This window comes from Jatropha curcas, chromosome 6 (assembly GCF_041381405.1).
Source record: "Jatropha curcas cultivar XTBG-Jc1 chromosome 6, XTBG_Jcur_1.0, whole genome shotgun sequence".
Taxonomy (NCBI): Eukaryota; Viridiplantae; Streptophyta; class Magnoliopsida; order Malpighiales; family Euphorbiaceae; genus Jatropha; species Jatropha curcas.
In genome coordinates, this window is record NC_143156.1 from 3,834,268 (window position 1) to 3,848,539 (window position 14,272).

At 31.6% G+C, this 14,272-nt stretch overlaps 3 protein-coding genes and 1 pseudogene across 3 annotated transcripts; 2 read left to right on the forward strand and 2 right to left on the reverse strand.

Moving 5' to 3' along the window:
• The first annotated feature begins 2,111 nt into the window (after window positions 1–2,111).
• LOC105631586 (7-deoxyloganetin glucosyltransferase) lies at window positions 2,112–3,887 on the forward strand. Its single transcript, XM_012213756.4, has 2 exons — window positions 2,112–2,677; window positions 2,771–3,887. Exons 1-2 carry the CDS (start codon window positions 2,164–2,166, stop codon window positions 3,712–3,714), a joined length of 1,458 nt encoding a protein of 485 aa, XP_012069146.1. The 5' UTR covers window positions 2,112–2,163; the 3' UTR covers window positions 3,715–3,887.
• Window positions 3,888–4,854: 967 nt separating this feature from the next.
• On the reverse strand, window positions 4,855–6,636 carry LOC105631587 (7-deoxyloganetin glucosyltransferase). The gene is made up of 2 exons (XM_012213757.4): window positions 6,035–6,636; window positions 4,855–5,939 (listed from the first exon to the last, which is right to left on the reverse strand). The coding sequence occupies exons 1-2, from the start codon at window positions 6,546–6,548 to the stop codon at window positions 4,990–4,992; spliced, it is 1,464 nt and encodes a 487-aa protein (XP_012069147.1). The 5' UTR covers window positions 6,549–6,636; the 3' UTR covers window positions 4,855–4,989.
• Window positions 6,637–7,459: 823 nt separating this feature from the next.
• Window positions 7,460–8,378, forward strand: LOC149495300 (7-deoxyloganetin glucosyltransferase pseudogene; annotated as a pseudogene).
• A 2,516-nt stretch (window positions 8,379–10,894) lies between these two features.
• Window positions 10,895–13,108, reverse strand: LOC105631720 (7-deoxyloganetin glucosyltransferase). The gene is made up of 2 exons (XM_012213891.4): window positions 12,601–13,108; window positions 10,895–11,875 (listed from the first exon to the last, which is right to left on the reverse strand). The coding sequence occupies exons 1-2, from the start codon at window positions 13,097–13,099 to the stop codon at window positions 10,911–10,913; spliced, it is 1,464 nt and encodes a 487-aa protein (XP_012069281.1). The 5' UTR covers window positions 13,100–13,108; the 3' UTR covers window positions 10,895–10,910.
• Between the last annotated feature and the right edge of the window lie 1,164 nt (window positions 13,109–14,272).

Here is a 14,272-nt window from a genome sequence, read left to right on the forward strand (position 1 = left end):
CTGGAAACAGGCACAGCTTAGAACAGAGTGTATTGATGACATGATTTTGGACTTGCAGAGCAGAAAAATGGGTATTAATTTGTATCAAGATTAACTGTAAAAGATAATTATCTATAAATCTAATTTATTGAATTGAAATTATTTATAGTCTATAGTGTAAAACCAAACCTTCCTGTCCAGGTTGAATGTAGGTTGAGGCGGTTGGGCTTAGATAGTTGGTTAACCAATGGTCATTATGGTATTTAATTAGACTAGCCATCTTTGTTTTTGGAACTATGGTCATTAATTCTGTGTGCCTCTTATAAAGAAAGACCATGGGAGATGCTTTTACTTGCTGCCCATTGCATTATTCTATTTAAGCCGTGAATTAGGTATTTAAAACTAGAAGTTCTGCTAAATGGCTCAACTTGAATTTGACGTAATTTTTACTACAATAGGGCAAAATATTTAAAATGCCTTAACAGGTTCAATCCACAAATTTTGCCTGCATTTTTCGAGTGGGCCAACTATATTTTTTGAATGTCTTAATAAATAAATCAAGGTCATATGTTGGTCATAAAAAAAATTAAGGATTTTTTTCGATTATCATTTTACTGTAAAAAAAAAGTGTGAATTGCACGAGTGCATGGCTTGCTAGTCCTGTGAGAGCACCCAATAATTGCAAGTCATAAACTACTGAATGCATCTCTTTCTGCGGCTTACACTATCCTTTATTATATATCCATCTCTTTCTTTGGAACAATGGCGTAGTTGAAATCAAAACTACAAATAGCGTCAAAATTGATGGGTTAGAAGCTTATTAAAATTAGTTAATTTCAATTTCAATTCTTAATTTGTAGGTTCATTGAATCGAAACTGCCATTTAAATAGACCAACCACAAATTTTGAGAGTACAATTAAATTCGGTGACAAAATTGATGGGTTGGAACTTGATTAGAACTAAAAGAATTGATTTCGAGCTCAATTTTTAATTTTCTCTTGGACTTAAATCATAAAAGAATAAAGAGAATAATGTTATATGATTCACTTGTTTTTAATTTTTAAAAATTTTTATAAAACACTAAGGCCCTCAACAGTATAATAATACTATTGCCTACTTTAAAAGCTCTTTGATCGTCTTCGCAATCCTTCACAGTGGAGTAGTCATGCATGGCAAGTATTTCTGAATGCCTGGCGGTCAAGCACTTGGGAACAATTCTATTCAACGTTTCCTATGTCAATGGCTCAATAAGCCGCCTCTCTCTGATAAAAAAATAATAATAATTTATTAAAATAAAAATACAGGATAGACTGATGTTATTAGGCAATTATAGATTTTAAAATGAAATAAATATGAAATATGATTATAAAAAAATAAAAAAATTAGTTGAATCTAAAAATTTTTTTTCATCAGGCTACTGAATATAGATAAATTTTATCAAATTTATAAATGAGACTCACACTTAACAATAAAATAGGTAATATAAATTATCAATAAGAAATTATTATAAAGTAATCCTTTATTTAGAATAAATGAATTCAAAAAATAAATATAAATATATATATCAAGATATATTCTAACGGCAAAATGTATGCACGGCAAGTTAATATATTTCATTTTACCAAAGAGCTCATTAGTAATCGAGTTTTTCTAAAAAGATTTTATTTTGACGTTGAATGCAAAATTTAGCTTATTTATTTTGTTATTTTTCCCCAATTACTCAAATTTTATATAAAAGTAATACAAAACTAATATTATGTAGAAATTAGTTATTGTAATAAAATTAAACAATAATATATTGAATAATATAATAGTATTCAATTTATTCATTATGATTTTAAAAATGAGTCAGCAAAGCTTGTTCTATTTAAGCAAATTCATTATCATGTGCGTGTCACTAGTTAAGCCTGAAAGCAGAAATGATAAAAGCTTGTCGAGATGGGTGGCTGTGGCAAAAAGCATATGGTGATTGGACCCGCTCAATTGAAAGCTGATGACATTTTTTTAATTAATCGAAACTTTTAAACCATATAAAATATTCAATTCTTGCAGTGCAAGCACATGGGCTACCAAATTTGAAAATTCTTGTCTCATTATTTGTCTCTATCTCTATATATATATATGCTTGGTTAGTCTTTAGATGCTCTCACCACTCACAAACAGTAAAATAGATCAACGAAGTCATGGAACTTCCATCGACAACCAGCAAGCCACATGTAGTATGCTTCCCTTACCCAGCTCAAGGTCACATAAACCCAATGCTTAAACTAGCCAAACTACTCCATACCAAAGGTTTCTACATTACGTTTGTCCATACAGAGCACAATCAGAGACGCTTGCTACACTCTAGAGGCTCTAACTCCCTCGCCGGCTTGCCTGACTTCGTTTTCGAAACTATTACAGACGGTCTTCCTCCGGCTACTGATGTTGATTCTAATCAAGATATTGAATCTCTTAATAAATCTGTTTCAAGAAACTGCTCAGCTCCATTTCGGCAACTTCTTGCAAAACTCAAAGAATCCTCCAATGTTCCACCAGTCACTTGTATAGTATCTGATGGTATTATGACTTTCACTCTTGATGCTGCTCGTGAAATTGAAGTTCCTGGAATCTTGTTTTGGTCTACAAGTGCTTGTGGTTTGTTAGGCTATGCATATTGTTGGCATCTTATTCAAAGACGCTTAATACCACTCGAAGGTACTTACTACTAAGAAGTTATTATGTTAAAATCTTGTTGCCAAAAATTTTAAAAAATTTTATTAACAGGATAAGTCTGATTTTGATTTACAGATAGTAGCTGTTTAACAAATGGATATCTAGAGACAACTGTGGACTCAGTTCCAGGTATGGAAGGAATACGTTTAAAGGACTTTCCAGCTTTGATTCGTACAACAGATGGAAATGATTTCTTTCTGAACTTTGCAATTAGAGAAGTAGAAGGAGCCTCAAAAGCTTCAGCTATTATTCTCAATACATTTGATGATTTAGAGCGTCAAGTTTTAGTTTCTCTCTCATCTGTTTTTACCCCTCCAATTTACACCATTGGTCCTCTCGACTTACTTCTTGATAAAATTGCTCCAAGAAATAACCTAACCTCCAATATTGGTTCCAATTTATGGAAAGAAGATCATGAGAGCCTTCAATGGCTTAATTCGAAGAAACCCGATTCAGTACTTTATGTAAATTTTGGCAGCATGATTAACTTGACACCGCAAGAACTTGTAGAATTTGCATGGGGACTTGCTAATAGCAAGAAAGACTTCCTGTGGATAATCAGGCCTGATCTTGTCAATGACAAATCCGTAGTTCTGCCACAAGATTTTCTTCTTGAGGTTAAAGAAAGAGGTTTAATTGCAAGTTGGTGTCCACAAGAGGAAATCCTGAAGCACCCATCGATTGGAGGGTTTTTAAGTCATATGGGTTGGAATTCAACTATAGAAAGCTTGTCAAGTGGCGTTGCAATGGTTTGTTGGCCTTTTCTCGGCGAGCAACCAACAAATTGTTGGTTTGCTTGCAACGAATGGGGGATCGGTACAGAGATGGACAGCAGTGTGAAGAGAGATGAAATAGAGAAGGTCGTTAGGGTCTTAATGGAGGGAGAAAAGGGGAAAGAAATGAAGAAGAAAGCAGCCGAGTGGAAAAGAAAGGCTGAAGAAGCCATTGCCCCTGATGGTAAATCAGTTTTGAATTTGGATAGATTGGTCAATGAGGTGCTATTGTCAAAAACTGCATAGAAATGAAAAAAAAAAAATTGTTTTCTTTATGAATCAATTAGGCCATTTAGTTAATTAATAAATTGTATCTGAATTAGTTTTCTTTTTTGAAAAATATTGAGGTTGAGCTTAATATTATTCATTGCCAAGTTGTGAGGATTTTATCTAATAGATTAATATGCTCTGTTTCAGTATTGTGTGATTAATGATTATTTACAAATCACTTGTTACACTTTAGTTTTAGACATATTTTTACAAATCTTTTTTTTTTTTAAGAAAAATCTAATGATACTCTAAACTTTTATTCACTTAGCCCAACACTTCTAACTTAAAAGTATACCTATTAAATTCTTTTAATTTGTAAATTCATTATATATATTAAAAACTCCAATTGATAACTTAGACTAGTTAAACGCTTATTAAATACTACCTCCTTCCCGTTTTGTTTGCATGGTTTGACAAAATACGCATATTAAGCATTTAGTCAATAAAAGTTATTTTGCCGTTCTTCACTCTTAATAACTCATTAAAATACTAAAAATCTTTCGTTCAATGAACAATTATAAAGATTATTATGGAAAAAATAATTGTTTAACCCTTAATAACCATTTTGTTTAACCATTGCAAACATTTCGGAACATCCACAAAAGGAATAACAAGCAAACAAAATGGGACAAAAGGAGTAGTTTAAAATGTGAATCACTATTTGAAAAGTCGCACTAACCACATATCAAATCAATATTTTCACGGAACAAACAAGAATCTTAAAATTATAGTAGTAAAAATTGTGTAAATGTTAATTAGAGAGCTCAATAAGTCTTCGTCAAAATTCAAGGTGCCATTAAATAAAGTTATAAAAATAAAGAGCATATTTATGTATTTGGACTATGTTAATGTTCTTAAAATAGTTGTCACATTTGTATGACAGTTATATTTGTGTCTGTATATAAGCATTCTTTTTTTAAGTTTATACAATTGTTTCCATGCTCTAGGCGAATTCAAGTAAAGCCTTAAAAATGGTGATGACTCTAAAGTTTTGAATCACTAACCTTTCATGTTAAATTTGCTTGAAACCAATATGTAGTTCACTACCCAATTGCCTGTTTACTAGGAGATCTTTTTTTCAAAATTTAATTAATTTTGCAAAAGTTTAGGAATTAATTAGGTTCTAAATGGTTGAATTTCATAATTAGGATTAAATAATTCTTCCTCAAATGAAATTGATTACAAGAGTAACAATACTTATTGCACCAACAAACATCATCCATCCAGTGAGTCTTAAACTCTATCCTACCATTAGAATTTTTTTCTACTCAGTTGATTGTTTAGAAGAAACCCAACAAATTCATCAAAGTTTCTGCGAGAAGAACCACCTGGTCCTGTAGCCTCCTCTGCCTTACTTTTCCACTCTATTGCTTTCTTTTTCATTTCCTTGCCTTTCTTTCCGTCCATCAACTCTCTTACAAGCTTCTCCACTTCTTCTCTCTTTACGTTGTTATCTATTTCCATTCCAACACCCCATTTATTACAAGCAAACCAACAATTTGTCTGTTGCTCAGCGAAAAAAGGCCAACAAACCATTGGAACACATCCACACATACTATCCAATGTTGAATTCCACCCCATATGACTTAAAAATCCTCCAATTGAAGGATGCTTCAAGATTTGTTCTTGTGGACACCAACTAGCTAACATGCCTCTTTCTTTAGTTTCCGATACAAATTCTGGTGGCAACATTGCTTTGTCGCCGACCACAAGATCCGGCCTTATTATCCACAAGAATGGTTTCTTGCTATTTGCAAGCCCCCATGCAAATTCTATCATTTGTTGAGGAGTTATCACAGTTATGCTTCCAAAATTGACATAAACGACAGCGTTTTCTTCATTTGAATCAAGCCATTCTATACATTCAGGTTGTTCTTTCCAGAGATTTGAGCCTAAATTTTTCAAGCTGCTACTTGATGGAATTTGTTCAACAAGAAGCTGGAGTGGACCAATAGTGTAAATTGGAGGAAACATTGTGGAGAGAATATCTAGAACGTCTTGCTCAAATGCGTCGAATGTGTTCAAAATGACAGCACAAGCTCTTGTCGTTCTCTCTATTTCCCTGACGAGGAAGTTGAGCATAATGTCTTTTTTGTCTGTTGTTCTAATAAAGCTTGGAAGATCTTTTAATCTAATGTTTTTCATGCCTGGAATCCAATCTATAGTTGTTTCCAAGTACCCATTTGTTAGATAGCTTGCATCTGCAATATTTTACAAAACCAAGCAAGACAGAAAATATTTGAGTAATTAAACATTTTTAACAGAAGAAAATAGATAAAGATATAAAGAATCAAACCTTTGAGGGGTGTTAAGCCTCTTTCAATAAGATGACAATATTGTGAATAGCCCAGAACACCACAAGAGCTAGGAGTCCAAAAAAGTACTTGAGGAATTCCAAATTCTTGAGCAGCATCAAGAGTGAAGCTCATGCAAGCATCAGAAATGATACAAGTAACAGGAGGCAAATTACTACTAGAAGACCCAAGACTAGAAAGAAGATTACAGAAAGGTATCAAGGAGTGTTTAGAAGTAGAATCACAAAGAGAAGGGATATCTTGTGTTGCATCAGCATCAGATGCTGGTAGACCATCAGAAATAGTCTCAAAGTGGAAATCTTGGAACCCGTCAAGTGAATTAGGGCCCCTTGATTTGAGTAAACGTCTGTGATTATATTCTGTGTTAACGAAGGTTATGTGGAAGCCATTGAAGTGGAGGAGTTTTGCTAGCTTAAACATTGGGTTTACATGTCCTTGAGCTGGATAGGGGACACATACAACATGAAGTTTGGTATCTCTTGCAATGCTACCCATTTGTGAGCGTTAATTTTTATTAGGAATGGTCTGCCCCTACTTGGGCTTTATAACAATAGGGATGTCTGATTCACTAAACTGATAGTTTTGGTTGAGTGAACCAATGGGTTTTTAGCCTTTTAAAATCGGAATTGAAACCAATCTTATTGATTTTGAAATTACCGGTTTTGATCTAATTTGAATGAGTTTTTTGGAATCCATAAACACTAGCAGCCACATCAAGAGTAATAATTTGGATTATTATGAAAATAATAGAGGAAAGACAAAAATAAGTGTGTCCATTTGGCTTCGGACAAAGGTGGCCGAATATAGCAGGACACAACACTACTTTACTATTATGTCAACGTTAGATGAACAGCTCAAATGCTAGGCTTGCTTTTAAAACTATAATAATCAATTTCTATCTTCAGACGTCACTGCTTACCCATGATGGTCAGATCCATTCGAAGTATCCATGAATTTTATTTTTTAAGAAAAGTATCCAAAAAAGAGCTCAATTATTGTTTCTTAATTTTATTTTTTTCAATTTTAATAATATTTCGCATGTTACAATATAAAGATTCCCCAATGCATAAATTTTAGGACTTTAATCTAACAGCATTCTTAACTTTAACAAGTTATTATTATTGGACTTTATTATTATTATTATTATATTTGTACAATAGAAAGATAAGAAAAAACAAAACAAAGAGAAAAAATTGATTCAGGAGCTGTACAGTTACAAAGGGTCAATTTAAAATGGACCAAATGAAACAATTGGCCATGAAATCTTTTTCTTCTTTTTTTAAAATATTTTAAGCCAGTATAGAACAGAAAAGAAAATAGAGAACAGAAATAATAATAAAAAAAAAAAAATGAAAGCATATGAAATGGGCCCTCATAACAAGAATCCTTGGGCTTGGTCCATTCACAGTAGATGAATGTTGGGCCATTATCCCATTCATACCTCCAGATCAGATTCAAAATCAATTAAAATAGTAAACATGATGCTACATTTTCTCAAATTATAAATTACCGAATTTTAGTAAATATATGGACAATATAATTACATAGTATATCAAAATGCTTGGTTAGTGTTTAATTGCTCCCATCACTCACAAAGATAAACAAAAAGATGGAAATTCCTGGGATAACCGACAAGTCCCATGTAGTGTGCATCCCTTACACAGCTCAAGATCACATAAACCCAATGCTTAAATTAGCAAAACTACTCCATACAAAAGGTTTCTACATTACCTTTGTCCATACAGAGTACAATCAGAGACGCTTGCTACACTCTAGAGGCCCTGACTCCCTCCCGGCTTGCCTGATTTTGTTTTCGAAACTATTACAGACGGTCTTCCCCTGGCAACTGATGTTGGTTCTAGTCTAGATCCTGAATCTATTTGTAAATCTACTTCAACAAAATGCCTAGCTTCATTTCTTGAACTTCTTGCAAAACTCAATGCATCCTCCAATGTTCCACCAGTCACTTGTATTGTCTCTGATGGTATTATGACTTTTACTCTTGATGCTGCTCAAGAAATTGGAGTTCCTGGAGTCTTGTTTTGGAATACAGTGCTTGTGGTTTCTCAGGCTATGCACATTCTACGCATCTTATTCAAAAAGGCTTAATACCACTCAAAGCTGCGTACTAAAAGAAAGGCTGAAGAGGCTATAGCTCCCAATGGTAAATCATTTTGAGTTTGGATAGATTGGTCAATGAGGTGTTATATCACAAAATGCTAAGAAACGAAAGATTGTTTTTCTATGAATTAATTATGTTATTTAGCTAGTCTTTTTTCTTGAAACGATATCATTTTAGTCAATAAATAAAATGTATTTAAATTAGTTTCCTTCTAAAAATTTTGATATGAAGTTTATTATTCATTTTGAATTTGTGAGGATTAAATTTTTTAATTTCCTAATCAAATGAAAAATCTTAGGAAAAAAAATTAAGGAAAAGAAATGACAACACCTAAAAAGATAATCTTGTTTGAAAGGTAAGAAAAGATTTTTGCCTCCAACAAGACGCAAATGTTGAATTTTTACTGTCTTTCTTCCAAGAATGACGCTTGGCAAGAACGAGACAAGGGCGATTAAGAGAATTTTGAGTGCGGACTTGCAAATAGAAATACCCATTTTTGTGGGGCATTAGATCTGATCTTATATATGGTGGAGATAAGGTAAATATCAAATAATATTATGGATGAGATGAAGTACTTGGTCATATTTCAATTGGAGGGTTTTTGATAGGGTAAAGTCAAATAATTAAATTCCTGAAATTATTAGTGAAAGAGTACCATTTTTTTGTTGGCCTTCTTTTGCTGACAACAGACAGATTCTTTGTTTTCATGTGGCAAGTGGGAGATAGATAGTGATGTTAGGAGAGAAAAGTTGAATGGGTTATGAGAGAATTGATGGAAGGAAATGAGAATTAAAGGCAATGGAATGGAAAAGAAAATCCGAATACATCGTTTGCATCCTAAACTTACAGAAACAAATTTTGTGACCTTCTATATTTTAAAAATGACCTTATGATCTTCTAAACTTGTGTTTTTATAATAATTGCACACATGACCAAAGTGATAAAAAAATTGTACACAGCACGCGCGGGTAATTTAGAAAATTAGCATTTCAAGTGGCAAACCGCGTTAGATCTCATGTTGGAAAAAGAGAAGATTTTTTTTTTTCATTTGCAGTTTCTTTGAATTTTTTTTTTTCATTTGCAAATATTTATCATGTACTAAAAAAATCCCTTCACCATTCAATTTCTGCAAGCCCCAGCTCCTCTACTTCTCCTACCACCTCCTCCATTTCTCCTACGACCACTACGCTTCGAATGAATTATAATCTGATTCGATCACCGCCATCACCTCTTTCGTATTTCAACCAGTGACCAGAAGAGTTCAAGTACGCAATTAGCTTCACTTTCTTCTTTTTCTTATTAACATGTCAATTTTTTTTCTCAATTCTAAACCACAAAAGATTGTCTATCACACTCATTATAAAATTTTACTTTTTGAGAGATTTTATATCATTTTAGTTTCAAGGTATCGTACTGGGTATCAATTTTAGAAGTTCTAATTAATTATTTTAGAAAATTTTTTGTTGTTACATTTTGAATTTATGGAATTGAGGTAATTTTGGTTTCCATGCATTGCTAAATTGAAGTTTTTTGTTCATTTCATCTTTGTTTTGTGATATATGTGTTTATCTTCTAGATTTGAATAAATTTTGATATATGGGTTTGTTATTGTCCAAATCTGCAAATTCTTTTTTTTTTTTTTATTTCTTTTATATATAACTTTCTTCTATGTGTTAATTCAATATTTTTTTAATTTTAGTTTTTTGATTTGTTATATATATTGTTCATATTTGATTTTTTTTTTTTTTTTTTCAAGATCTCCATATTTAGTTATTCATGTTGTTTAATATTTCAAACCTAGAAGTTCAATGTTTCTGCACTTGAAACCAATTGTTTAGGTAAGAGAGATGGTTTGGTAATAAGATGAAAGGAGAGACGAATTTGGCTTTGTTTGAAAATATCCAAATTTAATATGAATTTATGGAGAGGAAATAGAATGAGAGAGAAAAATTAAGTTTTTAATGGTATATGAATTAATTTAGCAATAAAAAATATTTTTTAATATTTTAAAATGCTAAATAGGAATAACTTTTATAGATTCACGTACAAGGAGAGACTTAAAATTCACACGTGTTGCTAATTGGATTAACGAGAGTGTAATGTTACCAATTTCATAATTTTAAAGTGTCATAAGGTCATTTTAAAAATAAAGAAAGCCATAAAACTTTTTGGTGAAAGTTGAATAAGAAATTTATGTATTAGGCGGAAAAGAAAAGCTCTAAGTTGTCACTAAACTTTATGGATCTTCTTATGTTAACTTTGAAAGGTTGGTCAAATACCTCATGGCTTGACTTTTTATCCATTAATTGGTTTTGACAATAGGAATTTTATGGACAAAGGAAGAAATGGTCCCTTGTCCATATATACACGCAGGAAAAAAAAAGTTAATCTCGTAATTTCCACCTCTCTTTATTATTTAAAATAATTTTTTACATATGGGAAACTCAATGGATTATACAACAGGATTATACACATGATAACATTATGGATTATACAGCAGGATTAATTATGTTCTTTGAATAATATTCACCACATATAATAACATTTATAATAGAGAGAACTTGAATTCGAAATCTTCTATTTTCCATCCATAAAAAGACCAATCAGACCAAATAAAAACAGAAATATTTTTCATTGAAAACATAAATTTATTTAGAGATAACATGCTATTGTTTTTATTTTTAGAACATCTCTGTATTAGAGACGAACTCTTTGATAACACACTTACTATGTTATTAATTGTCCATCTTATTGTTTCCAAGCAAAATCTCCAAGACTTTATCCAAGTTATCATAAGAAGAACCACCATAGCTAGTAGCTTCTTGAGCTTTTCTCTTCCACTCCGTTGCTTTCTTTTTCATTTCTTTACCCTTCTCTCCTTCCATCAACTCTATAATAACTTTCTCTATCTCTTCTCTCTTGAAATTCTTATCAATCTCAATCCCAATACCCCATTCACTACAAGCATACCTACAAACTGTTGTTTGGTCGGAAAAATTCGGCAAACAAATCATCGGTATACCACAACATAAGCTTTCGAGTGTCGAATTCCACCCCATATGACTTAAAAACCCTACTATAGAAGAATGCTCCAATATTTTTTCTTGTGAAGGACACCAACTCACTAGCATTCCTCTTTCCTTTATATCATCTAAAAATTCTTTAGTCAAAATTTCATTTAAATCCTCGCCTTCGACATGATCTAACCTTAGAACCCATAAAAAGTTTTTCTTACTATTTGCTAGTCCCCAAGAAATTTCTTTTAATTGCTCAATCGTCATCACAGTTGTACTACCAAAGTTTACAAATAACACGGAATCAGGGTTCTTCGAATCGAGCCAACACAAAAGTTCTCTTTCTTTTTCTTCGTCTTCTTTCCACAGACTTGGAAAAATATTTTTTATTCCATTGTTGTTTTTAATTTGATCGACCAATAAATGAAGAGGACCGATTGAATATAAGTGAGGATACATTTTGCAAAGAGAATTTAAGGCGTCTTCCTCTAAAGAATCGTATGTGTTCATTATTATTGCTGAAGCTCTTGAAGCTCTGTCTACTTCTCTTAGAATCCAATTGAAGTATAAATCATTTGGGTCTGTAGTTCTAAAGAAAGTTGGAAGATCTTTGAGACGGATAGTTTTCATGCCTGGAATCCAATCTACAGTAGTTTCAAGATATCCGTTTGTTAGGTAGCTTGCATCTGCAAATCAAAACAAGTTAGTGTATTTTTTTTATAATAATGCCATAAAACAAAGGTTTATCATAAATAATGAGACTCATCTTCACTCGTTGTCCTTAAGTGTCTTAGGGTTAATATTAAAGAACAATGGATAAAAAAAATTAGCCTAATTGGTTAGGCTCTCCATCCATTTTTATCTATAATATAAGGTTAATTTTTATATAGTAATTAAGAAAATAACTAATTAATCACCTAAATTATAATAAAATAATTCTTAATTTGACTAAATTACTTTATCTCGCGCAATTATTTTAATTAATTTCTACCTTTTTTTTCTATTAATATACCACTAAAATGAAAAAGAAGAGGTAATTAAGATGGGTTTTAGGACATTGTAGACAATAGTTATAGTGTTTAATAATGTTAAGGGCAAAATTAAAAGATTAATTAGCACTCCTTAATTTTCTTAAAGCAACAATAATTTTAAACAAAATAACTTCTAATAAACTACAAATAGAAATAGATAGAGCGAACGGCGGATCCACCTTATAAAAAGAGGGGTTGACCCCCTTTTTCTTTTTGGAACTCTCTATTATATATGTATATTTGTCCAAATTAATTCATAAAGTTCAATTTATTTATATTTTTTACCTCTCTTTTTTCAAACAATTATATATTTACCCCAGAAAATAATATTTCTAGATCCGCCACTAGACAGAGGGAGTATAAAAAGTAATTAATTGTACCTTTGAGGGGGGCTAAACCTTTTTCAACAAGATGAGGATAATGCGTATAACCCAAAACGCCACAGCCACTAGACGTCCAAAAGAGCACATCAGGAATTCCAAGTTGCTGAGCAGCGTCAATTGTAAAGCTCATGCCTCCATCCGATACTATACACGTAACTGGTGGAACTTCAGATGCTACACCATCATTCAATTTCTGAATTAGGTTAAGAAATGGAGCCAAACAATTATTTGAGAGGGCACAACACACTGTAGTGACATCAAGGTTGGCCTCATGATCTAAGGGATCGAGACCGTTGCTTATAGTCTCGAAACGAAAGTTTAAGAAGTCACAAAGGCTTGTGGGATTCGACCTCAGAATGCGATTATGGATGTATTCGGTGTTTACAAAAGTAATGTGGAAACCTTTGGAATGGAGAAGTTTTGCTACTTGTAACATTGGGTTAATGTGACCTTGAGCAGGAAATGGAACACAAATTGCATGAGGTTTATGAGCCATGGAAGGTATAATTATGTAATTAACTACTCTCTTTGTGTTTATAAATTTGTGCTTCAGCGGATCTCCATTCATGGCCTTTTATAGAGAAGGAAAGTATTAGTTACTTGGAGGGAAAACTATGTTTTTTTTTTTTTTTTTTTTTTTCCTTTTCAATTTTAAAAAAATTTATAAGTTAGAATATTTTATTTTTTTTTTATTTTCACACTTATCTCTATACTCAACCCTCCTGATTTTATAGGCCATTAAAGTTCATTTAAGAATGTAATCCACTTTTGCTAATTCAATTGCGTATTTTTAAAGTTGAATTATTTTTAATATACACATGAAAACTATCCATAACACCAATTGACTGCAAAAAATTTAATATTCTCAAATATACATATTTTTATTATATGCATTTCTTATGCAACTATGTTATCTATAAAGATTAAAATATAAAATATACAAAAGAAGTATTGATCTAGTAAAAGAGATTCCAGCCTGAAACCTTGGAACCTTACGAGTCTTATTGAATTATTTGAATAATTCTTGTTGTTTGTTGGTCTTTAATTGTCTAACAATGTAATGATGATGTTTGTACTGTTTATAACAAAAAAAAAAATACTATTAATTTTTATTTGATAATATAAAAATTTAAATTAATTTGATATTTGATTATCATTGACAACCACAAACAATTAGATCACTGAAAGTAAACTATATTTGGAGGCAAACTTTACTTTCGAAGACTTTACAATCTAAAATTGTCACTATGAGAAGATTTTATACGATTACTATCATTTATCCAAAAGTAAAAACAAACATATAAACCAATATATATATATATATATTCTTTATTAAAATGGGGAAAATTTAAAAACGAAATCGAGTGGGAAATGAAAAAAAAAAAACAATTTATTTGGAGTTAAAAATAAGGAGGTAATGCAAAACCATTACAAATATTTAATTACTCAACTCCAAATTGTTATTAATTATGGGCAGTGCAATTAATGATTTTTTTAGGATTAGTAATACAAAGACCAAATAACTAAATGTTGTCCGAAGAGAAGAATCTTTTCTTGTGTAATGTTTTTAGCTGTGACAATGAAGTTACAACTAAATATGTAAATGTGCAGATTTTAATTTATAATGCTCATGACGAAGGCTTATTCAAATCCAACGTTAGGCGTTTAC

Bases quoted from the DNA above. Each gene is read 5' to 3' on its own strand.
- LOC105631586 (XM_012213756.4), top strand. From the start codon at position 2,164: ATGGAACTTCCATCGACAACCAGCAAGCCACATGTAGTATGCTTCCCT. The intron at 2,678-2,770 runs GTACTTACTACT...TTTGATTTACAG, and splicing joins ACGCTTAATACCACTCGAAG to ATAGTAGCTGTTTAACAAAT.
- LOC105631587 (XM_012213757.4), bottom strand. From the start codon at position 6,548: ATGGGTAGCATTGCAAGAGATACCAAACTTCATGTTGTATGTGTCCCC. The intron at 5,940-6,034 runs GTTTGATTCTTT...AAAATATTGCAG, and splicing joins AGGCTTAACACCCCTCAAAG to ATGCAAGCTATCTAACAAAT.
- LOC105631720 (XM_012213891.4), bottom strand. From the start codon at position 13,099: ATGGCTCATAAACCTCATGCAATTTGTGTTCCATTTCCTGCTCAAGGT. The intron at 11,876-12,600 runs GTACAATTAATT...TTTGATTTGCAG, and splicing joins AGGTTTAGCCCCCCTCAAAG to ATGCAAGCTACCTAACAAAC.